The following is a 25,245-nucleotide window of genomic DNA, read 5'->3' on the forward strand; positions in this document are numbered from 1 at the left end:
TGCCACAGGAAGACATCTTCAAGGGCTGGGGGCGCTGGGGAAAGTCTCCTGGAGGAGCTAGGAGGATCGGCAGTGTGGCTGGGGGAGGGGAAGAGGCTGTAGGGAACGAAACCTTGAGCACTGCCCTCAAGGGAGGGAGGGGCCCTTACTGGATTGGGCCTTTAGAGAAGCGGCTCCTTTCCCAGAGAGTAAAATCTCATAGTGTTTGTCGCAGGGTAGAGCGAGGCTTGAAGGAAGAGTTTGGGTAGAAACCCTGCGTCTAATAGAAGGAGCAGAGGCGGTTAAGAGAAAGGGGTTGACAAACTCCGTTTCACAGCTTCTTTACACTGATGCATCAGGCCCATGGGATGATGAGCGAGTTCATTCACTCCTACTCGTGCCAGGGCCAGGACCTTTGCTGGATGCTGGGGACGCGGGGCAACACGGACGCTGCATCGTTGTGGCGCCGCTTGCAACCTCGGCATTCTCGCTGCTAGAGATACAGACGCTCGGGCCGCGCCTCAGACTAGACTTACTGTGCGGGCCTCCGGGCGCTGGTCCTGGGCATCCCCATGCTTCTGCGGCTAGAGTCTGAGAACGCCGGGCTGGTAGCTTTTGCTTCTACAGGCTACTTTCAGGGCCGCTGTGTCTGCTTAGATGTGAGGCAGACAGGCGGGGCCGGCTTCGCCCCTCGCAGGCCCCTGCCCGCCGCCTCCTCAGCGCGCCAACCCCGGAGCGGGCGGGCAGCTCCGCCCCCCCCGCCCCGCCCCGCGCGAGCCCGGCTCCAACCGTCAGGAACCGGTGCGCTCCGGCCCAGCCCCGCGCGCGCCGCCCAGCCCAGGCCCCGCCTCCCACCCCTTAACACCGGACCCTCGGCGGGGCTGCCACCAGAGCCACCACAGGTCCGCAGCCTCCAGACACACTGCACCCGGGAGCGAAAGAGCGACATGGCGGCGAAGGCCAAGCCCGAGAACCTGTCCCTGGTGGTGCACGGCCCCGGGGACCTGCGCCTGGTAAAACGGGAAGGAGGGTGGGAAGCCTACCCGACCCTGCGTCGCTCCGCTCAGAGCCCAGCCGCGGTCCCCGCTTCCCTCTTCCAGCCTGGCGCGGGCCCGCACCTTCAGCCCTGGCTGCCGGGATCCGAGCTCTTTGCCCTGGGGCAAAGAGTGGGTGGCCGTGGGCGGTTGTTGTTAAGGGCGGGGATCTTGTGGCGTGCCTCTTGGAACCTAGCCCGTGGCTGGCACGTGGCTGGCGCCCAGGACAGTAGTTGCAAACTAATTGAAGCGTTCCCCCTCCTTTGCCAGCTGCAGATTCACAGTCCAGCCTCTTGTCATTGAGCCTTTCAGAAAAGATATTAAGGAGACTGCCTGGGTTAGGACCTGCCCTGACCTCTGGGCAGACGCTTGGGGGTGGAGGTGGGAGGTAGGCGGGGGTGGATGGGTACAGAGGACACTTAAAAACTATGGAATTTAATCCCCCTTGCTTGGACTGATAAAACCTCCCTTGCAGGATTATTATGATCACAAGAGTACTCAGCATTTAGGAAGTACTCAGAAAGTGCCAGCTCCTTCTCCTTTCCTTCCAGTCCAGGCCTCCATCTCCACAACTCCTGGCCTCCCCCTTGTTTGCACCAGACTTCTGGATCTTGACAGTCCCCAAGTCTCTAATGCTGCTTATCTTCTTATCTCCCTCAGCCCACATCTGGTTCACTTTCCAGCCATTTTCCTTTCTGATCCCATGGCCCTGTCCCTTTAGGACTTTAGGAGCATTCTGTATATGTCTCCTCTGCCTCACCTCGCACCCTGCATTTTGGTTCCTGGCTCGTACAGCCAAGGTTTAGGGAGCTGCTGAGTCAGCCCTGTGGTCGTGCCAGGGGTCCCTTGACAAAGTCCCTCAGAGGTAGGCCTGAGATGGTCGTGGGTATGTGGGGCCAGTGCCAACCATCTCTGCTGCTCCCCTGACCCTCTGTCCCCTCAAAGAACACACAACAGGATCTAAAATAGAGGAACTCAGGTTATCTAGATTAGCAGGAATCTGTGGTCTCCTCACAGAATGCAAACACACTGAGTTTGCAGCTCAGTTTGTTCAAGGACTCCCCTTAAGCCCCTCTATAGACCCTCTAGGGGTCTGGAGACCCCAGACTAAAAACCCTTGTCCCAAGCCAAAGCTCCATTTCCTCAGTTGAAGAAAGTGCCATACCCAAGATGATAGGCTTGGTTAGTTAACAGAGCCAAGACAAGAACTCAGAAGTTCAGACTCCCATTATAGTGCTCTTTCTGCTCACCTTGGAGCCTCTGCCCAAGATCCTGAACTAAAGTGATGCTATTGGTGTTTATTGCTATGAACACCAGATGGTATTATAAGGAAGAGAAAGTAGTATAGCTCTACACAGCTTATGGAGTGATTTCCAACTCAGTCCTTCATTCCATAAACATTCACTAGATGAGAGGGTGCCTACTATATGCCAAACTCTAGGTTAGGGGATTGGGGCCTAGAGAGAAAGAGGACAAAGTCCTTGTCCCCAAGCTTCCCAATGGAGACAGACAGGTGAAGTAAACAATTAAGACACAGCATGAGGGCTTTGACATAGGCCTCAAAGAGTACAGGCCTCACTGGGAGGGGCCGTTGGCCCTCCATCTGCTCAGGGCCTGCTTCAGGTCATGTACCTAATAAGTGGGAAAACTATAATTAAATTCTGCTCTCTCTTAACTCCTAAACTCATGTTCTCCCACTACTCAGACAGACTACCTCTCCTTATTGTGTCTGTGTAGAACAAAGCCTTGAAGATTGGATAGGGGGAGCTCTCCTTAAAATTGATCTCCTCAGCTTTGTATTAGAAGCCACTCTCTGGCTGGATCACGGGCTGGGATGGAGTGGCTGTATGCTAAAGGATCTAGAAAATATGATGGGCTAGAGAATTTTCACCTGTGCTTGTGGAACTGGTACACTAACCGGGTAAAAGTGTTCAGGGGTGAATTCAGGAGGACTCCTAGATTCAGTTGGAGAGTGGGAGGTGGTGGGGTCATTTAATAGACAGGGTAGATTAAAACGAGATCAGGTTTTAAAATTTGGGTTTAAGATGTCTCTGAGGAAGGACACAAGGTGCCTTTGGGAAATTCCCTTGGGTCCAGGGGTGTGGAGTGCAGGGATGCTATGTAGGCTGGAGATGTAGGTTCAGGAGTCCTTTGTTTCTCTACTGAGCAGCACTGCATCTCCTCCCAAGGTGGCATTGACTGTGTCAGGGAGGTTTGGTTGTCACAATGGCTAAAGGACATAACTGCAGACTTTTCAGTTCATAGCATTATCCTGGACAGCAAAGAGTTGTCCTGCCCCAAATAGTGCCCTCTTGGGAATTGTGGATGCCCAGCAGGCTGTGGCCCATTTAAGGTGGACCAGAGGCAGGCTCTGCTGACAAAAATGGTCATTGCCTTAGGAACTAGTATGAAGGGAGCTGTTTGGGGAAACTCCCATTCCTAAAATCTGAAGCAAGATTCTGAAGGCTTCTGAATCGGGAAGCAAGGGCTCAGCCCTTCCTAGTACTGCCTTCCTGCTTCAGGGGAGGTCAGTTACCAGCCAGCATCCAGGGCAGTGGTTCTGTGGGAAAATGTGACCTGGTCCACTTTGCTTGTCCACTACCTGGCAGGAAGAGAACCTAATACGCAGCCTCCTTCCTGCCCACAGAGAAGGCATGATTCTTTGCTTTCTTGATGCTGTGGCTATAGGGAACAAAAAATTAAGCTTCTCCCCTGCTAGGTAATTAGTGATCACCTCTACCACAGCAAGAGAGGGAGCATTTATAAATTGGGTGGTAAATCAGACACACACACATACAGACACACTGAGCGACTGGCAGTTTTCTTCTATAATGAGGAAAACAAAACAGAACGAAAATCTGAGCCTTAAGGACTTCTGCTTTCCCCCCTCATTTTATATAGAGAAAATCTGGGAGTTTGAAGGAGCAAGCGGGAGAAGTGACCAAGGTGATGCATAAAGAAGCAAACAGCCCATCCACAAATATTGTCAGCTTGCTGAGGTCCTCTTTAAATGGCAATAGTAATAAGGTCACAAGCCAAGCTGGGGGGCCAGAGTGGAGTTTAGTTCCAGTTCTGCTGCTGCTACTTGTATGACTCAACACATTATTTTCTGCTTCGATTTCCCCATGAAATGGGGACAATGGTAGTACTCATCTTTTGGTGGCATGAGGATTCGTTGGGATCGTGTATGTAAAAGGCCCAGCACAACATCCAGCGCACCGCTGATGGCACATGCTAACTGTACAGTGAAGCAGGAGGCCAGAGCCCATGAGAACTGAACACTTAAACCATCTCAGGATAGAAAAAGATGGATAAAGACCGAGACCTTCAAACATATGGACAATTCTTAACTAAATTATTGTAATGTTGCCCCAGCAATAATCTTGTATTCGACTGTATTACCAGTTTAATTACTTTATGCCTCTTTGGTCAGTCTCTAGATGGGGGAATGAATTACTAGTCATGATGTTGGGATATAAAACAGTCAAATTAGTTTTTCTGCACAGAAGCTATATTTGGTTGGGAGGTGGGTAGGGGTGGGAGCAGTTTATTTTGTTAGTGCTCTAGGGTTCACTTGAATGGTAAGGAAATGAGGGGAATTAATGTATTGAGTGCCTACTTCATTCCAGACATGTGCTGGCTAGTTTAATACAGTGCTTCACAAACTATCCATCATGAAGGACCAATTTTATTTTTATTTCCAATTGGCCATGAATGGATATGTTTGCATCGCTACATGTGGATGTCTTGGTGCTGTCAAAATGCCATAAACATTTCTGAATGCTCCTCTCAATTTCTGTCCTTATTGTATCGCAAATAAGTAACACTTCATCGACTGTCCTCTGAGTGCATTTTATCTCCCTTATTTTTGAAAGCCAGCTCTTTGAGATTTCAGGCATGAGCATTTGAACAGGGAGAAGAATAGGGATGAAACAGCCTCTACTTCCAGGGAACTAAACACCAGGGAGGGGATGTTGTCAGATTTTTGTTTTATGATTCGCCAACAGGGAGATAAGATGAAGGAAAAATAATCATTTTTGAATAGTGGGTTGATGTTTAATTTATGAAGGGCACAGAAAATAATGCATCAGCATCAAGTTTAAACATTAATCTGGGTCTGGGCATGGTGGTACACGTCTGTAATCCCAGCACTTTGATGAGAGGCCAAAGCAGGAGGATTGCTTGAAGCCAGGAGTTCAAGACCAGCCTGGGCAACATAGCGAGATGCTGCATCTTAAAAAAAAAAAAATTATCGGGCGTGGTGATGTGTGCCTGTAGTCCCAGCTACTCTGGAGGTACTTTAGCCCAGGCACTTGAGGTTGCAGTGAGTTATGATCACACCACTGCACTCCAGCCTGGGTGACAGATTGAGACTCTGTCTCTAAACAAAACCCAAAAAACATTAATCAGGGTTTAATGAAGATATTTCTTGAGATTTTGCTCTTTGGAGTCAATGTTTTATACCCTAGGTCAAAAGAATTGCTTTGATAGTAATATTTTTAAGAACAAGATAATTCTATATCTGTAATACAACATATTCAAAATGTCCCCTCCTTGCCATACATACTTTACTGTTAAGATTTTTGGGTAAAGAGAAGGAGATTGTACAAGGAGGTAGCATGAACACGGGCGGCTCACGTTGTGCTAGGCATCAAGTCTCTTTCCCTGGTTAGTTTTGCCACCAGGTGGCAGAGCCAGCTGCTTCTATATGATCAGAGTAAAGGCCATTGACAGTCTTGAAGGAGCAGCTGGATTAAACCAGGGAGATTACCCTGATAGGAGATAGCGGTTACTTACCAGTCAGAGGCACCCAAGACTAAAAATAGACTCTAAAACTCCTTCAGAAAAAGGGAAATTAGGGAGTAGCAAATAGCCCAAAGAAATACCTTCCTTGCCTTTATCTTAATTATGTTTCAACAACAAAACAAAATCCAAACCAGATAAACCACTTCAGATTCAAAACAGGAAATTAAATCCAGCAAATACTGCCATCTTGCAAGTATTGCCATCATCTGTGAAAGGCCAAGAGGTACAAAGCTAATATTTTCCCTTCAGGGCAGCAGGAGCCAATCAGGGATTTTATTGGGGCCAATCAGGGACTTTATTTTAAAATTTTTTTCTCATTTCATAGGTAGATAGTTGTAAGAGAAATATTATACAAAGGAATTGTAGCAAGCTTCTCAGTCATCTGCCATATACAGAGAACTGAACTGAATTTTGTAGTTGAAGTTGTGTTCATACATAGAAAGTAAACCTAAAGTTTTATTTTATAGATTTTGGAGAAAGAAATATCCTAAACTAAAGAATTTTAAAAGCTTTCATGTTGGCAATTTTACCTTATAAAAAGTAAGATCTATCACATTAGTTTGAGGTGTGACCTAAATATTGAACAAAAGTGGATTAAAATTATTTTTTACTTTGAGATCTGATACAAAAGACCCTTTTCTAGTAAAACATTGGAAGTAGTACATATGTACTCTAAATGTTTCACCTAGATAACAATCTTAAAATGACAGAATTGGGAACAGTTAAAAGTTTTTTGCAAAGATTGCTATTAGGGGGGCTTTTTCCAGTCTTTTAAGTAATTCTTACTGATTTCATTTTATTAAGACATATCCTTTACCTTTAATATTGTTTCAGTTGAAGTGTTCCTTTCAAAATTATGTCCTAAGTATGAAAAGTCAGCTTTAATGTCAAACTTTTATCATATATATTTTTATTTCTCCTTAGCTAAAGTATAATATAAAATTATTGAATTTATCTGAGATATTTATAATTTTTGGAAATACAGCATAAGACATGAATATAAAATCTATTATGTAAATAATGTGCTTATTTGTAATCATATATAGAGTAACATTTTTATGATTATTTGTATCTGTGTGTCAGTCTCCTAATATTTTCTGTGATACCTAAACATGCAGTTTATAAGATGGCTAAAAAAAAAAAAATCACAAATAGGATTTTAACATTCTGTGAAAATTACCCTATTCGGAGGGGAGAAACTAGAATTATGGGTGTGGGGAAATTTCTCTTTTAAAATTACATGACAGAGAAATCAAGAAGGAGGGGAAATATGTGCACATATATGGTATTGGGATCCAATTTAGAAGTCTTTTAGGGTGGCTGTTAAAGTTGTCAGTTTTCCCAAAACCAGATTTACACTAACAACATTAATTACTGGGGAAAATACATTCAAATTTTGCAAAGTGATATTCAGCTCAACAATTAAAAAAAATGTAAATATTCAATTACATAGACCTGAACACGGTGAGCACTTAATCAAGATTACTCACAGACAAGCACCCCATAAGGATCAGAGACTTCATATTTTTGCTTAATATAAAAAACCATTTAATAAGATCATGTATGGTTATAGTCATATATTTTGAATTAGGAGGAAATGTGTATATATTTATTAGTGCTAAGAATTAAATAGTCCTTTAACTATCCTGTGTGGATTCAGTGCTAGATGCTAGGGGAATTGAAAGGAGAGAAAGGAGTCACCTCCCCAGCCTGGTGAGGACAGGGAAGGCTTTTTGCAGGAGGCGATGCCTAAGCATCAGTCCCAGGAATACAGCTGCCTATTGGACAGCCCATCTGGATGTCTCCAGACACTTCCGTCCCAACATGTCCAAACTTAAATCTCCCCGAGTTCCCACAAGAATTAGGAAGTCATCCCAGATGCCTCACTTCCCACCTCATGTGGGATCTTGATGGAGAGGGATTAGCCAGGAAAAAAATGGTCCCCTTGTGGTGAGAAGAGTGAGTGCAGGATGAGTCTGGTGTGGCTGGAGGTGAGATGGAGGCATGGTGGCCACCATCTGAGGCCGGTTAGGATTTTCCAGGGCCACTGGAGACTTTAAACAGATTTGCATTATAGAAAGATTGTTATCAACAGAACAAAGGCTGGATGGAGCCAGGAGAGCCTGGGCTGGAGACCAGCTCGGTGGACTTTGGAAGAGCACTGAACCTCGTACTATGGCCTGGAGTTTGCCAGGACCAACTCGGCTAGAACAAAATCTCTTATGACAAAGTGGCCAATTAGGAAACCTTTGGATTTTTCTCCCACCCTCAAAACACCCTTCATGTACTCAAGAGAAAGGGAAGGGAAAATGGAGGGGGAAGGAAGCAAAAATAGGGTCTCCTGTTCTCTGTAGGTGTGCAGGGCAGCCCCCCTCAGGTTCATAGGAGAGGCCTGGCAGGCAGGAGCAGGTGGCTGCTGAGGACCTGGGGTGGGGCCAGCCACCTTCCCCACACACTGCCAGCAGTCCCTCACCCTGAGGCAGTGGGGCAGCTTTACACCCTTTCCTAAACTGACAGAATCAGGCCTGAAAACACTGCTGGAATCCTACTTCACTTTCTTTCAAACTCCAGCCTTTCAAAGAGCAGTCAGATTTTGTAATATTGACATGAAAACACTGGGAATATAGTCGTCCTTTGGTATCTGAGTGGGATTGGTTCCAGGAACCCCATGGATACCAAAATCCTTGGACACTCAAGTCCCTTCTATAAAATGGCATAGTATTTGCATATAACCCATGCACATCCTCCAGTATACTTTAAATCATCTCTAGATTACTTATGCCCAATACAATGTAAATGCTATGTAAGTAATTGCTGTACAGTATTGTTTTTTTACTTTGTATTCTTTTTATTGTTATATTATTATTTTTTATTGTTTTTTTAAAAAATATTTAGATCCTCGGTTGAATCTGTGGATGCAGAACATGAGATATGGAGGGCCAACTCTACAAACTTTTCCACAAAACTATTTAAAATACTGTCAAAAGATAAATTACAACGATTTAGTTTGAAGTTCTTCATTGGCTTTATTTGTGATTCTAGAATCAGGAAACACTTCTTTTTTTTTTTTTTTTTTTGAGACAGAGTCTCACTGTATTGCCCGGGCTAGAGTGCCATGGCGTCAGCCTAGCTCACAGCAACCTCAAACTCCTGGACTTAAGCGATCCTCCTGCCTCAGCCTCCCGAGTAGCTGGGACTACAGGCATGTGCCACCATGCCCGGCTAATTTTTTCTATATATATATTTTTAGTTGTCCAGATAATTTCTTTCTATTTTTTTTAGTAGAGACGGGATCTCGCTCTTGCTCAGGCTGGTCTCGAACTCCTGACGTCAAGCGATCCACCCACCTCGGCCTCCCAGAGTGCTAGGATTACAGGTGTGAGCCACTGTGTCCGGCCAGGAAACACTCTATTACAGAAAATAGAATAAGTGTTGAGCTGAGTAGAGAAGTTTGGTTTTATAGACAGAAAAGGGCTGAAGAAAGCAGAAACACAAAAGCGTATCGGTCATTTCAAAGTTACTTTTCTTGTAAGGGCAGGAACAGGGAAATAGAACAATAGAAAAATAACTGATTGGTTAAAATCAGGTTACTTCAAGTTAGTTTTTTGGGTAAGGATTAAGCAGAGGGAACTTTATTATGCTGCGACTGGCCTATTTGGGAAATTTGGCTATTATCTCTCTCCCAGTTTCTCGGAAGGCCAGGTAACAACTTAGTTGTGGTTTGGTGAGGTGGAACTTAGTGTGAGCGACTCCATTTTGGTTTTTATTCTGGTCTGTTGGGGTCTTGTCCAGGAGCTTAGTCCAAAACAATGGACTCCTATAATTTTTATTTAATGTACTTTACTCTTTTCAAAAGGACAAGGTTGTCTAGAGCTGGTTCGACCATAGTATGAGCTAATTATGGAAAAATAACTTTGATTTTATTTTTGTGATAACTTACTTGTATGAGTTGATACTGCCTTTTATGATTGATTACCTTCATTATACTGAGGAGGACATTGAGGGCACAGAGAGTTTATGCAACAACTCTGAGGTCATACAGCCAGTGGACAGGAGCCTGGGTGGCATGAGGACTGGCAATTCCAGACTCGGAGTTCTTCACGGCACCACTCAGGTTGGCTGGAGGAGAGAAAGAGGCATCTTCCTCTGATTTCTCTCTGTATTGAGGCTGTTGCTGTAACTCAGGCAAGACATGTTGAAGGTATGCACTCAGTTGCGCAGGTGGAAGTGAGGAAAGGGGGCCAATGAAGAAATATTTAGGAGATATATATATTTAGGCTAATTTAAGAAAATATATTTCGGAAAAGCAAGATAACATTTAGTATGTGAGAAGTATGTGAGATGATTCCATGTTCCCACGGAGAGTATTTCCTGAAGTATTTCCACGAGTTGCTTCAGGGGTGGGCAGGCAAGTGGAGGGGCTGAAGAAGGGAAAGTATGTATGTGATTCAGATGTGTCTGTCTGACTTTAAGTGAAAAATGCTAGACAATTGACATACTTACAGTGAAGGAGAAAGTTACTCAATTCCTCTACCCTCTTGTCACTATGACTTATAGAAAGATAAGAAATTCTGTTTAGGGAACGTTGAATATGACTGAGATGATGAAACCTTTGAGATGGAAGAAAGGGGCTGTAGGGATACAAGTGAAAGTTTGGGATCTCAGAGAAGCTAAGGAACTTTGATAGATGAGAAACAGGATAAATGAAAGAAGATCACCGAAATCTGAGACGGAAAAGAAGATTAAGTAAACAGAGGATTGTAGCCAACATCATACCAAGGAACCACAAATAAAAAGCAAGGTTTTTTAGAAACCATGCTGTAACAACTTTTAGACCATTGTGGGCGCCACAGCCGTGCTTAGGACAATATTTACAAAGTCAGGGCTGATCTTAAAATGGTCTTGTGCTCAAGTGGCATATCTCCTGCAGAGAGGGGAGGCAGGAGATGAGCCTGAGTTGTAAGGGTGACTAGAGTCAGCAAGAAAAAGAAGGGAAAAGGAAAGTTGGAGTGCGGGGAGAGGTATTTTATTTTAAGTTCTCCACAAAATGTGTGGAGACGGCTATTGGCACAGCACCCTCTAGTGTCTGGAAGAGTCACTGCAGTTTTGCCTGCTCTTACGCAAAGTTGTTCTGTTCTGTTAACTTGAGCAAACATTTACAATAGTAATCTCTAGTGACCCAGGGACTGCTTGATGTACCTGACTGTTGTCCTGAACTTGAATCTTACCACACCTCCATCCCCAAATGGGGTGTTCAGGGCTGGCCTGGCTGGAGGCAAGCGTATGGCTAGTATACTCTGGAATTGCCTCTCAGTGCCTGGGAATTTGCCCACTAGAGCCTTCAGTAGGGAGGATGGGGGTATTGTTCCATGTTTGAAATAAAAGCCTTTGCTTTTAGTTTCAATTTAACCTGCAGTTTAAAATTTTACCTGGTATAACAGAAACATAACCTTACACAGCAATCCCTGATGTTGTATGTCAGATGTAGGACCAGCAACTTCTGTGAGGAAGGTTTTGGTGACAGCCAGCTATCCTGAGGTGGATTCCCTTCCTTCCTCCCTTTCGCCTGTCCTTCTTTCCTTCCAGATGTAGCCAGTTTAGATTATTAAGAGGTAAAAAACTGCCTTCAGCGCCTTCTCCCACATCAGGCTGCTTCGGATACAGCCCTACCATTTACTACCTTAGCATTATCATGAGCAGGTTGCTAAATCTCCAAATTCCTCAGTCTCATCATATGGAGAATGGGGTAATAATAGAATGTACCACTTAGGGTTTTTGTGACGATTAAATGAGGTGATGCCTGTAAAGCACTTAGCACACAGTACCTGACACAAAGAAGCCATTGATCAATGTCAGCTAGTTGGCATTAGCATTAGCACTTTGGGCTTTGTTTCTCTTGAGAGGAGGAGTTCAAATTAGCACAGAAAGGGCTGGTAACTTGAGTGAGAACCTCAGACCTTCCGAGGAAGCACTGTTTTGGAGGGTGGTTATGTAACAAGTGCAAACACTTGGTTTGGGGCCGAGCACTGTGTCTGGTTCTGAAGAGACAGAAGGTATTGTCTTTGACATCAGGAGTTTATTATCTTGTTAACAAAAAAGCCACTGATCACTCAGCACGGTGATGGTAATGAGCAGCATTTGTCTAGTGCTCTGCAGTGTTGTTTAATGCTGCTTATAAGAGCAGCTGGGGAAGTCCTTTTGGAAGGAGGCAAGCTTTGAGCAGTGCCCCCTCCTGGAGCACTCCTCATGAGGCCCAGCTCTGATATTCTCATCACCTGATCCACGGCTCTTTGCATCACTCCTGAAGGAGAAAGACACATTCCACCTTGGGAGAGCAGTGGGGTACCCGGGAAACAGGCTTGAGAGTCAGACACACCTGGGTTGGGTCCTGGTTCATCCACCCTCTGGTGGTATGACCTTGACCAAGTTATTGAACTTCCCAGCCTCAGATTTCCCATGTACGAACCGAGGGCTGTGGCGATAAAGCCCAGCCTACTGTCTGGCACAGAGCAGGCGCTGTGGGCATTTACGTCCTTCTCCCTCTTCTTCTTGACTACCTTCAAAGGATGAAACAACCACTTGGCTTTGGCCACTCAGTGGCCTTTCTCCTTTTCACCAGGACTTTCCTAGCCAGTTGGCAACTAGGAAAAAAATCTTACTAAACCAATGCTATTACTGCGGCCACTGCTACTACTACTAGATATAAACACCAGAATAGCTCAGATTGCTTGTTGAACCTGTGAGAGTGGCCAAAATGCAGGTCTTATGTGTTCCCAAGGGGCCCCTAAAACTCCACATGGGAGGTTTTGGAAGAGAGGACCAGGTATCAGTCTTTGTGCTGATAGAAGGGGAAAAGGTCGGCAGCACCAATACGTCTTCCACCTGTCTAGAGAGGAAAGCCCTCATCCTTTCCCTGGAGGAATTTGGCAGACCATCCAAATCTGTATCAAAGAATGTGTTTTTCCAAGAGGGAAGGATCTGATATGGATGGCAAATCTAGAGACCCAAATACCTTTTCTGCCTGGGGGTACATGGAGCATACTTTTTTCTTAGCCCTGGGCAAGTTGCACCAGTGGTGGGATGGGGTCAGCAATTTGAGTCAGCTCTTCCTGGGCTAGGATTGGGCTTTTGACTTGTAGGGCAGTTAGCAGTTTCCCAGGGAGAGACCCAGCTTCAGAAATTTATCTCACCCTGTGACACATCTCTAGTGACAACCAGCGAGGTCCTCTGTGCACTTTGTGAGTATGTATGTGCATGCCATTGTTTGTGTCAGTTGCTCTGTTATACAGAAAAGTGTTGAAGGGCTAGGCAGGCTTTTCCAGCGTGCATTTAGTGTACCCGCTCAGGAATATTCCCAGCAGCCGTTTGATCTGAGCTTGTGTTAATTCTAAGAAGAAATATTTAAGTGAAACTCCATTTTAATTGTTTAAAAGTGAAAAATGTTAATAAGGCAAAATTATTATGCATTCTAAATGACTTTTTCTATTTTGTTTCTTTTAGGAGAACTATCCTATCCCTGAACCAGGCCCAAATGGTAGGTTCTTAGGAAACTTGATTTATATTTTACTGTTTCCTATTGTTTTCCCTAGAGACACGTGTGTATTGTTCTCTTATCCCTCTTTTCCTACTGTTTATTACATGTTCCTACCTTAAACAACTATGCTTTTTTTAGGCTGAGAACCCAGTCCTAGTCCATTGTCCACAGCATGACTGGGTGGGTAGGTTTATCTTGGCTGCTACATGAAATAAAAGAAATAGTGATAGAACCAGAAAAATTACCGTAACAGAATGCTGACTTGTCGCAAAGAATTTTTGATGTAAAGTGTATGGACCAAAAGCAGAATTATTCTTCTTTGGACCTAACGACAGAGTATCCCATCTACTATAAGCTGCTATTGGAGTTGCCAAATATGTCTTAACACTAACCCAAATTTTGAAAAGGATTGAGTCTACAGAACATAATCTTTTAATTAGCAAAGGGAGCATAGTGTCAACCGTCCCCCACTCCCTAGGAAGGCCAGAGACCAAAGAGTGGGGCAGCCCAGGACCTTATGTCCAGCAGAGGTGGGGGCACCGCATGGAGCCCTGCCTCCTACCCTAATCACCAAGCACAGAAGGTGAGTGAGCACACTGGGGCAGGGTTCCTAACACCTTTGCTCTACTCCTTCCAGCACTCTCACTGGGTGAGCCTGCCAGATTCAGCTGACATGCTGACCCCTGGGGTGGCGTCTGTTCCCAGGGAGGACACACCGCCCTGTTGGCTAGGGCAGATCCCTGCTGACAGTTTTTCAATCCCTCGTATCCCTGGAATCCCACTTCTTCATAATCCATAGGACCCGGAAGTGAGGCTGGGGGCACTGGGCAGAGTTCATCTTCCCCATCCAGCACCCAGCCACTCAAGTCCCCTTTCTGACCTTGAGAAGTTGGGGATGTCCTTTCCCACCCTGCCCTACCTCACCCCAGAACTGTAGCTTCTGTGTGAACATCAGATGAAGGCAGCTTTGCTTGTGGCTCCAGAGCTTTGCTACTCAAAGTTCAGTTGGATTATTGACTTATAAGTGATAAAAGTATAGACTAGATAGAATATAGGTGTCCTATCAGCGCTTAGCAAGTAATGTATGTTCAGGGTTTACGCACTTGCACCAAGATAATCATGATGACGTTCAGAGACGTGAAAGAGGCTCACCGTGTCCTGAAAAGTTATTTGTTGATTCCAGAAGTGGCCAAACAAAGGCTATCTTGGACCCAAAAGATCCTGGTACAGCTTCTTTTTCTGAAACAGCATTCTGCTCTCACTTTCTTGTCTCTTGCTACACTTGAATTGGAAGGGGAAAAGAGTACATTTCCACGAGTGTTCTAATAAGTCGAATCTAATCTCTTACTACCAAATTGGTAACTGCAAGAGAGGAAACTCTGAGACAATTTCCCTAATTCAAATGACTTTCCCTACCTTTGATCGCAGAATTCATCTGCCACTTCTCACTCTGTTCACAAAAACCAAGGAGGAAGGAGGTTCTACAGAGCCACACCTGGTGGGTTGCTGGTGGTCTGTGGCAAGGGCAGCATGTAAGACGTCTGAGTGCATAGCAGAGCTTTTGGGTCTCTTTGTCTTTCTGAGGCAGGGTGCTTTCTCAGGGAGTTATTTGTAACATGGTCATCTCAGTCAGACTAGGCCCGTAATCCTTTAGTACTTATTTCAGCAAGGGGCTCAGTAGCATTATTTCAAACTTGGAAAACTGACAACAGTACCACCAAATCTCACTTTCTTTAAACCCTTGAAGGGAAGATACCAGTTGAAATCTTTGGATAGTTTAAATAAAGCTGTACCTTTTTAGAAAACAACAGGCGTGAAGAACCCAGCCTGATAGCTCACAAAGTGTTGTCAAACTGAGATTCTGCCAGACTCATTCCCATGAATAGGTGAGAATCAGGCAGAGCATATTCATTGTCTGGAAACATTTATCTCCTGGAAAACAGTTCGTTCTCTTAATTGATTGGTACGTTTCATACTACTAACCATATCTTGTTTACCCAGTATATTGGTCAGGGTTTTTTAGAGAAACAGAACCAGTAGTGGGTGTGTATATGGAGGGAGAGACAGAAAGAAAGAGATTTATTTTAAGAAATTGGCTCATGTGATTGTGGGGGTTTGGAGGGCTGGCAAGTGTGAGGTTTGTAGGGCAGGCTGGCAGGATTCCGGTAAGAGTTGATGTTACAGTCTTGAGGAGAATTCCTTCTCCTTCAGGACACCTCAGTCTTTGCTTTTAAGGCCTTCAAACTGATTGGTTGAGGCCCATTCATATTATGGCGGGTAATCTGCTTTACTCAGTGTCTACTGGTTTAAATGTGAATCACACCTAAAAAATACCTTCACAGAAACATCTACGCTGGTGTCAGACGAAACAGCTGGGCACTATAGCCTAGCCATTTTGATACATAAAATTAACGATCACATGAAGTTAATTTCCTGTGTGGAAGCTTTTTTGCCTGACAGGGTCTTGCTCTGTTGCCCAGGAACGCAGTGGCATGATCATAGCCCACTGCAACCTTGAACTCCTGGGCTCAGGAAATCCTCCTACTTTAGCCTCCTAAGTAGCTGGGACTACAGGCATGTGCCACCACACCTGGCTAATCTTTATTTTTTAATTTTTTGTAGAGAAGGAGTCTTGCTATGTAGCCCAGGCTGGTCTCAAACTCCTGGGCTTAAGTGATCCTCCCATCTTGGCCTCCCAAAGTGCTGTGATTACAGGCCTGAGCCACCACTGTGCCCTGCCCTTTGTGAGACTTAATCAGGGTTGCCGTACAGCTTGTTTTCCTCTGCGGTATAAATTTTGTACCTGGCCTTGAAAACCCAGCCCTCTCCCCTGTCCAGAAGGAAATCACAGGGGTACCTCAGAGTGATAGAGGGATTGCTCCTTCCCTCACTGGTTTTCTCCTCTTTTCTCTTATCAGAGGTACTACTGAAGATGCATTCTGTTGGAATCTGCGGCTCAGATGTCCACTACTGGCAGCATGGACGAATTGGGGATTTTGTTGTGAAAAAGCCCATGGTGCTGGGACATGAAGCTTCGGGAACAGTTGCAAAAGTGGGATCATTGGTAAAGCACCTCAAACCAGGTCAGCAAAGTCCTTCAGCTAGCTGATTTATGCACTCATTCAACAACATACATATTGGTGCATGCTTTCTCCAGGCCAGGCCCTCTGTGAAGCTCTGGGGTACAACAGTGAATAAGATAGTCATGGTCCCTACATGCATGGGTCTTACCTTCCACAGGGGATGACAGACCTGGGACAGACAGGCAGTTACTTAGTCACAATGTGTTAAGGGCAGTGAAGGAGAATGCAGGGTGTTATTGGTTTACCCAGACCCCCTGGCTCATTTGAGGAAGAGATGATTAATCCAACATCTGAAGGCAAGTAAGAAATAAGCCAGGTAAAGGGGTGGAGAAAACATTCCAGACACAGAACCACAAACTGCCTTCACATGCTGAGAACCATCATGGGGGCCTTGGATGCAGTGTTTGATTTTTATTAGATAGCTGGGAAACCACAAATACTTTTCCTAGATTTGCTTAATTCATTTTCCTGGAGTGGGGAATTCTTATCTGTGGCAGATTATGTTATTCCCTGACACAATGAATTAAATCCAAGCTGTCTTGGTATAGTTAGCTGTTGGCTTTAACCTTCCTTTGCCAAAGAGGCCATTGTACAGCCTGGAGATCATGTCAGATTATTTGGGGGAAGGTGAGGGGTGACAGGAGGCACCATGCTATGTTAGTTATAAGGCTCACTGAGACCAGCCACATGGAGAGGGATTGACCAGCTCTGGAGAATTTAAACATATGTCTTGTTTAGGAAGGTTAAGTCAGGACCTCCATTCATCATTAGTGAAATCAAGAAAGCTCCTATAGTGTTGCAGAGTTATCCCAAAGTGGAAGGCTTGTAGCTTCCAACAGTCACTGATGGTTCTTACCTGTGGGACAAAGTCTCTAAATATAAATTATAACAAGGTGTGGGTTCTCTAAATGTAAGTTTTAACAATACTTATTCAGTTGTCTACAATGAGTCCAGTCTTGTGCCAGCTGCTTTGAGGGCTATAAAAAAATGAGATGATTCCTGGATGCTTATAGATCTAACTGGGAAGACCAGACATCAAGACCTACATAAATACCAACAATTAAAAAACAGGACCATACGGCGCAATCAGGTGTGGGGAAAAATAGGCTTTAGGAGTTTGAAAAAAGGGCATTCATTGTGACTGAAGTGGTTAAAGACGGTTCATGGAGGAGATAGGTCTTTGAGCTGGACATTCAACAGTGATAATATTATAATAATAATAATAAGACAGCTAATATTTATTGATTTGCTGTGTTAGTCTCCATGTTAAACATTTTCACATATAATTATTTCATTCTTGAAACAACTCTTGAGATAAGCATTTTTATCCTCATTCATTGATGAAGAAATTAAAGCTTGGTAATTGCCCAGGGTCACACACCAGTTAGTCTAAGAGCTGGGATGCCCACACTGGTCTTTTGGACTCTAGAGCAAGTGGACTTCCCAGCACCTTCATACTTTAGAAAGGTTTTGTATGTGAGTTAGTGAAAAGGTCAAAAGCTATTAATAACATTCTAGTTAAGAGGAATAGAAATATAAAATTACAGAGGTGGTAATAACATTCTGGTTTGCTAATAAGTCTATGTTGCTTGGAGCAGAGGTTCTGTGTTAGGAAGTTAGAGGAGATGATAAAAATGCATAATCTGTATAAAAGTCCCTCTTTTAAAAGCACTGTACAGCTGTGAATTGTTACATTATTTAATGTGATAGTAATTAGAAGATAAAACTGAATAATATAAAACTCATCCAATTATGGAGGATCTTTTTTTTTTTTTCGAGACAGAGTCTCACTCTTTTCTGCCTGGGCTAGAGTGCCATGGCGTCAGCCTAGCTCACAGCAACCTCAAATTCCTGGGCTCAAGCAATCCTTCTGCCTCAGCCTCCCGAGTAGCTGGGACTACAGGCATGTGCCACCATGCCCGGCTAATTTTTTCTATATATTTTTAGTTGTCTGACTAATTTCTTTGTATTTTTAGTAGAGATGGGGTCTCGCTCTTGCTCAGGCTGGTCTCGAACTCCTGAGCTCAAACAATCCACCTGCCTCGGCCTCCCAGAGTGCTAGGATTACAGGCGTGAGCCACCGCGCCCGGCCCCCAATTATGGAGGATCTTGAATGCCAGGTTGAAGAATTCATCCTTAACGGTATAGGTCAGCGGTGGGGAAACTTTTCATGTTGGAAGGCCACATTAATTTAGCTATAATCAAATAAGGCCGCATTTAAGAAACTTCAATTAGATATACTTAAAAATGTACATTATTTTGTAAAAAATCTAACTGCTATGTACTTAGTAATTTCAAAAAATGAAAACCATTTGTTAATTTTAAAGTTAACTAACCTTCTAATGACTTTGTTGTGTCTGCTTTTTGTTGGAAAGCATTTGAATATTTGGTTGCAGCATGGAGGTCTGCAGTTTCATTCAGTTGATCCTCTAGATGGGTATCAGTCATTTGTGACCTTAAGGGCATTGTGATTTGGGTTAGGTAGGAGAATGCAGATTCGCAGCAATAAGTGGTTGAAAAGCAAGAAAGCATTTTTCGGGCATGTTGCTGAAGGTGTGGGTATTGTACTACATTTTTCCATATTTCAATTGGATCTTTCTTAGCATCAATGACTTTAGAATGTCATCTACTGCAAGCTCAATCAATTCCATCTGTAGTTCTTTAGGTGCCTTAGTGATATCAACTAGGCGATGCTGAAATGCTAACTTGTGTGTGATGTGACGATTCTCAAAGTCAGTGAACCTTTCATTATATTCTCCAATTAATAGGGCTATAACAGCTGTGTATTCTTCAAATGATTCACATATATTATCCTGCTCATAAATGACCTTTGCTAACTGGGAAAAATGTTCATTAAAATTTTCTTTTGAAGAAGAATTGTTTTGAAAAAAAATAGCTTTTTTGGAAATGCTTTGATTTTTGTCACATATATAGACTCAGTTATACCTTGCAAAGAAATATTCAAGTCCTTTTGATTTGACATATCATGCAGAAATGATGCATTCTTATAGAAATCTTCTTTCAATGATTCACATTGCTGATTTTGTTCTTCATAAAATTTAATTATCTGTTCTTGAAGAGATAAAATTTTGGCTAACACTTGTCCCTATGATAGCCAACACGCTTTAGAATGATACAGCAAATCTACACTGAATACCTCATCGTTCAACTTTAACGTGACAAAACTGACAATGCCATGTTGCATTTGCACAAATATAGTTAATGATACTTATAACTTGTTGCAAAGTGTCACTTAAAATAGTAGCTTTAGCACAAAGATTTTGCTGATGCAAGATACAATGAAAAGAAATGAGAGCATCTAGATCTGTTAATAATTTTTTTAACTATGCAATAAACCCTTCATGTTTTCCTGTCATGGAAGGTGCACCATCTGTACATACATCCCTAAATTTACCAAATTCAGCCTAACTTCACAACATTTATCTTGAAAATTGTTGAAGATATCTATTCCCTGTGTTCTGTTCACAAGAGTGCCCAAAGCAAGTAACTCTTCATAGCAAATCAAATCTTCTGTTATGACCTGTTATAATAAAGTATAAAACCTGAGCTGAGTCAGTAATATCAATTGATTCATCCAAAGTGATTGAATAATGTATATTTTCCTTTTGAAATATTGCATGGAGTTGCTCTGTTAAGTTGAAGGCTAATTTATGCTGCCAATCAGTTATGGTTCTCCTTAAAAGAGGCAGTTGTTTGAACTTAGAAATGTTATCCGAATCTAAGCATCCTACAACTTCAACAATGTGTTCTTTCACAATTTCTACATCACCGAATGGCATTCTTTTTTTCCTGAGTACATAAGGTACTTTAAAAGTTGCTTCAGTGGCGTTACTTCCAGGTCTTATTGCTGCTTGAAAGAATTGCCTTTGCTTTTGCTTTTCATCTTATAATTTCTGCAATACAACCTTTTGTGCCTCTTCTTCTAATTTAAAATATTTGTGGTCCTTACGGGTGGTATAATGCTGGTGAACATTGAATTTCTTTAATGTTGATATTACAGTATCACAAAACAAGCAAATCATCTTATCTTTAACAGGAACAAGATAATATTACAATTCCCAATCCTCATTTAAAAATCTGTTTTCTTCCTTCAGCATTCTCCTGGTCTTCTTTGACATGATGGGATGTTAAGCAGACAAAATTAAAAAATATCGTCGAGCTCTGTAACTATTCACCAATTCCAATTCAAACAGAAACACAGTGTACCATTGGCAAAAGCTGATAGACTGGCATACTCAACAACCATAAACTCTCGCCAACCAGCCTCATGTGGTAGTGGCACCAGTCAGGCGGGGGAAGTTATAACTAAATCATGAACATAGCAGCTGACAATTTAACATTTATGGCTGACTAATGTTCTAATTGTACTGGTCAATCTGGGAGGATTACTTCGTTGAAACTTATTTATTCTTTGGTATTTTAAATATGTTCATTTTAAAAATAAAAATATACAAAATGAACAAAAATGTATTAATAAAAATAAAAGGATTTTTTCTGTGAAATTTGGATTCAGTCAAAAGGTTGCACTTAAGGACCTAGAAGGCCACAGGTTCTTCACCCCTGGTATAGGTATAATTTTCAGGAAGTTCACTGGGCAGCAGAGAAAGTAGAGGGAGTCAGAGGAGACAGAAGGAAGAGAAATATACAGACCCATTTTAGTGGTCACAGGGATTTCTGTGGGTGCTTTTTTTAAGAATACAAAATTTTTGTTTGAAGCGTGTCATATGTTAACTGTGACATAAAGTTCTAATCAACTAAGGTAGAAAGAAGAAAACACATTGAGTATTTCTTAATGTTTGTTTACACAATTTAAACATATAAATCAATAAATCTAAGGCATGGAAATTTCCTAGTTTATATACAGTCTGGCTGTCTGTCTTATGGTTTGAATTTCCTCTACAATAATGAGTTCAGATAATTATAATAATAATAAATACAATAAAAAGAGTTATTATTATATATTACTACTATTACTATCACCATTACTACCACTACATTTAATGAGCACTACCTATATCCCAGGACTCTACACTACTCTGTGAGTACTTTCAACACAAAAAGATGTTAAAAATAGCTTAACGTGTCTCTGCTGATTACAGACAGGACCTCCCATGGCCTCATTAGGCCTTACAAGGATGCTAGCACCCTCCCCAGGCTCAAGGTCCCCTGACACTAGTACAGAGGAGAATGCACAGTCGAACCTCCACAGCTTATGACTATGTGACCACCTGAGAGCTTCTGCTTCCTCATCTCTAAAGCCAAGATAATACTGCCACATTGGTTTGTGGTGAGGAAGAAGGGAGATTTTGTGATGTGCTTTGCCTAGTGCCTGGCACACTGTGGGCACTTGATAAATGGCAAGTCTTGATCCTACCACCATTAGTACAGTCTATTCTATGGAGCAGGTTAAAGTGTTTATTCCCTGGGGAGTCTGTCAATCAGGTCGTTCCCAAACAGCCAGGTACTGTGGCAGGATAAGGCCTGGAGGTCATCCCCTGGGCTTATGCCGCATAGCCTCCTGCCTCGCTGGCGTCCAGCCTTGTTGGTCTCCAGCTTAGTTCCTGGATGGCAGAAGGGGAGATTTCTGCTCCAGACTGCGGAGTTGGAGCCTTGGCTCAGGCAGGAGGGTCTGCCAGGGTTTCTAGGCTAGTCTCTGATTAGCTGGTATGGGTCACTCTCAGATGGGATTTAAATGCAGTTGTGACTTTCTTTGATGTGTAGCAACAACACCCGTGGTATTAAAAACCTCATGTAATTCTGTTTTCTATTTTCTGCAAACATGGAGGCTGTCCACTGTACTGATGGTGTAAGTGGATCTCTCCTATGCAGGGCTGGGTACCAGCATGAAGATGAACCATCTGAACCATCTCCAAACCTCAGCATAACTGTTTGCCTTAAATTGTTCATATCTTTCTCCCTTTCTTTTACAAAAGAAAAATGCTACTTTGTCTTTAACCAACAGCTTTTACTTGTCACTTTCCAGGGGAAATTCTTGCCAATAAGTAATGCCCTTCTAGATATTAGTGACATTTGTGAGTCCCATAGTTTCTTTTCCCCCAATTCACAAATTTTATGTTGAGCAATAAAAATGCGTCTAGCTTGATGCTAGGCACTATGGAGAAATAAATATGGAGCAAAAGACAGGCAAATCCTGAGGCACTCCCATCCTAGATGAGGAAGCAGTCAAGGCACTCATAAAAACAGCTAGAATATTGGAAGCAACCAGGTGTCCTTCAACAGGAGAATGCCTAAGCTGAGTATGGCATGCTCCTGCAATGGACACTATTCTTCCATATGAAAGGAACAAACTGTTGATACCACAGCAACATAGATCAATCTGAAAAGCATTATGCTAACTAAAGGAAGCCAAATTCAAAAGAGTACATACCATATGAACCTATTTTTGTGATGTGCTAGAACAGGTAATACTGATCTGTGGTGAAAAAGATCAAAACATTCCCACCCTCTTAGGGTGGGGGTGGGAATTGACTGGGAAGGGACACAAAGGAATGAGATTCCTGAGGCAGTGGTAATGTTCTGTGTCTTGATAGGGGTTTATATTACAAAGGTGAATGTATTTATTAAAATTTACCTAACAGCTCACTTAAGAATCTGTACATTTCATTTTTACCTTAAGAAAGAACCATAAACAAATGTTGAACTCTAGTTAATGTTATGCAGGATGAAGTATTTAAGGGTGATGTATACTGATGTCCGAAGCCTCCTTTGAAATGCATCAGAAAAGAAGTTGGACTGATGAATAGAGAGATGGGGTGGAGGAGTAGATGGGTAGATATGTGATAAAACAAACATCACTAAATGGTCCTTGAAGAATCTAGGTGGAGAGTGTCTGGTATTCGCTGTATAATTCTTTGAACTTTGTTATGTGTTTGAAAATTTTCTTTCTTTCTTTTTTTTAATTTTTTTTTTTTTTAAGAGTAATTCTTTCTTTTTTTTTTTTGAGACAAAGTGTCACTCTGTTCCTTGGGCTAGAGTGCCGTGGCGTCAGCCTAGCTCACAGAAACCTCAAACTCCTGGGCTCAAGCGATCCTCCTGCCTCAGCCTCCCAGATAGCTAGGACTACAGGCATGCGCTACCATGCCTGGCTAATTTTTTCTATTTTTAGTTGTTTGGCTAATTTCTTTCTATTTATAGTAGAGATGGGGTCTTGCTCTTGCTCAGGCTGGTCTCGAACTCCTGAGCTCAAGCAATCCTCCCACCTCGACCTCTCAGAGTGCTAGGATTACAGACATGAACCACTGCACCCGGCCATAGCTCTTGTTTTTGTAAGGGCCTTGCCCCGTATTTTTAAAACAGGTGAAGAAAAGATGTCTGCAAACTCTGTGCACTAGCTCCCTCTTTTGCCGCAGTGTGAGATGGGAACTGGAGCTGGCTTGCCTTCGAGACGGGGATGGTTCTGTGTTTCGCAAGCTGGGAAGTGACTGCGGAGCTGGAGTGGTGGGCTGGCTTGTTGCTCAGTTGGCAAAAGGGCATTCCAAACCTGACTGTGGAGAAGTGGGCTGGTTCTTTTCTCCCAGAGTGTGAGTCTGTGCTGCTTCTTGACTTTCCTTGCTTGCCTGGGGCACCCTGAGTCCCCAAGAAGAAGGGTGGCTCGTTGGGCTAGACTCTAGCCGCTGGATTCTCCCATCTGGCACGTGCCCGTGAGCATGCATGCATTCACAACATCTTTGCCTCTGCTCTAGTTTTCAAAGGTTGGAAAACAAAGAACCAGAATCAGGCCAAGGAGGGGGCAGACTCTACTCCCTGACTCAGACATAGCACTTTGTTTTCCACTGCAGGTGATCGCGTTGCCATTGAGCCTGGGGCTCCCCGAGAAACCGATGAATTCTGCAAGATAGGCCGCTACAATCTGTCACCGTCCATCTTCTTCTGTGCTACACCCCCCGATGACGGGAACCTCTGCTGGTTCTACAAGCACAATGCAGACTTCTGCTACAAGTTAGTACCCATGGCTGTGCCACCTGGGACCTCTTTCCCTCTGTTTGGTTGGGGAACTTTCTTCTAATTTCCCATGGTGATTTCGTTAGTCTTTGTGGCTCATAATTCCAAACTCAAGGCATCCCCCTTGCAGGCTGCCCTTCTTGGTGGCATTGATGGAGGGTAGCCTTGCTAGGGATAAGACTGACTCACAGGGGTTGATTTTCGTCTTTCAGTCTAACTTTCCCTCACTTAGAGCAACAACAGAAAGTTGTTGCTGAAATCACTCACCCTTTCCAGCCATCCTGGAAAGACATCACCATGGTTCATCCTCCATTATTGGTTTCCACTGCATCCACCAGAGAGGGGATCTATAATGACACTGTCCTCAACAGTAATAACACACAATGACAGCAACGACTGCTGATTACTGAGGAGGCATGGTGTGGTGCCAGGGCATGAGCTCTGGGACCCTGGATCCACTCCCTCCTAATGAATGACTTTGGGGATCTGATCTAACCTTCCTCTGCTTCTATTTCATTTAACCACCACAATATTAAATACAACAATGCAGGTAAAGTCATGATGATTTTTATTATGGGCCTGGCCTTATGCTAATAAGTGCTTTGCATGTCTTATCTTATGTAACCTTCACACAAATAGTGGGGAGGTGGGCACCATTCTTGTACTTTTATGAAAGGGTTAACTGAGGCAGAAGTAGGCTAATTGACTCAGGCACAGAGCAGAACCAGGAGTCAAACTGGGTTCTTTGTGATTCTCAAGCTCCTGCGCACCTTACCCTACCAAACTGTCCCCACGAAATGGTTTTGGGGTGAAGTTGTGTCTGGAA

General features: G+C 43.4%; 1 protein-coding gene across 1 annotated transcript in view; it reads left to right on the plus strand.

Annotated features, from left to right (window-relative positions):
* The first annotated feature begins 797 nt into the window (after positions 1 to 797).
* Positions 798 to 25,245, plus strand: part of SORD (sorbitol dehydrogenase) — a 35,997-nt gene continuing 11,549 nt past the window's right edge. The window contains exons 1-4 of the mRNA XM_012649434.1: positions 798 to 992; positions 13,320 to 13,353; positions 16,272 to 16,436; positions 24,257 to 24,416. Coding sequence (XP_012504888.1) covers positions 927 to 992; positions 13,320 to 13,353; positions 16,272 to 16,436; positions 24,257 to 24,416 — 425 coding nt within the window. The 5' untranslated portion in view covers positions 798 to 926. The remainder of the gene's footprint in view (positions 993 to 13,319; positions 13,354 to 16,271; positions 16,437 to 24,256; positions 24,417 to 25,245) is intronic.

Source organism: Propithecus coquereli, unplaced genomic scaffold (genome assembly GCF_000956105.1).
Source record: "Propithecus coquereli isolate 6110/MARCELLA unplaced genomic scaffold, Pcoq_1.0 Scaffold3, whole genome shotgun sequence".
NCBI classification, from domain to species: domain Eukaryota; kingdom Metazoa; phylum Chordata; class Mammalia; order Primates; family Indriidae; genus Propithecus; species Propithecus coquereli.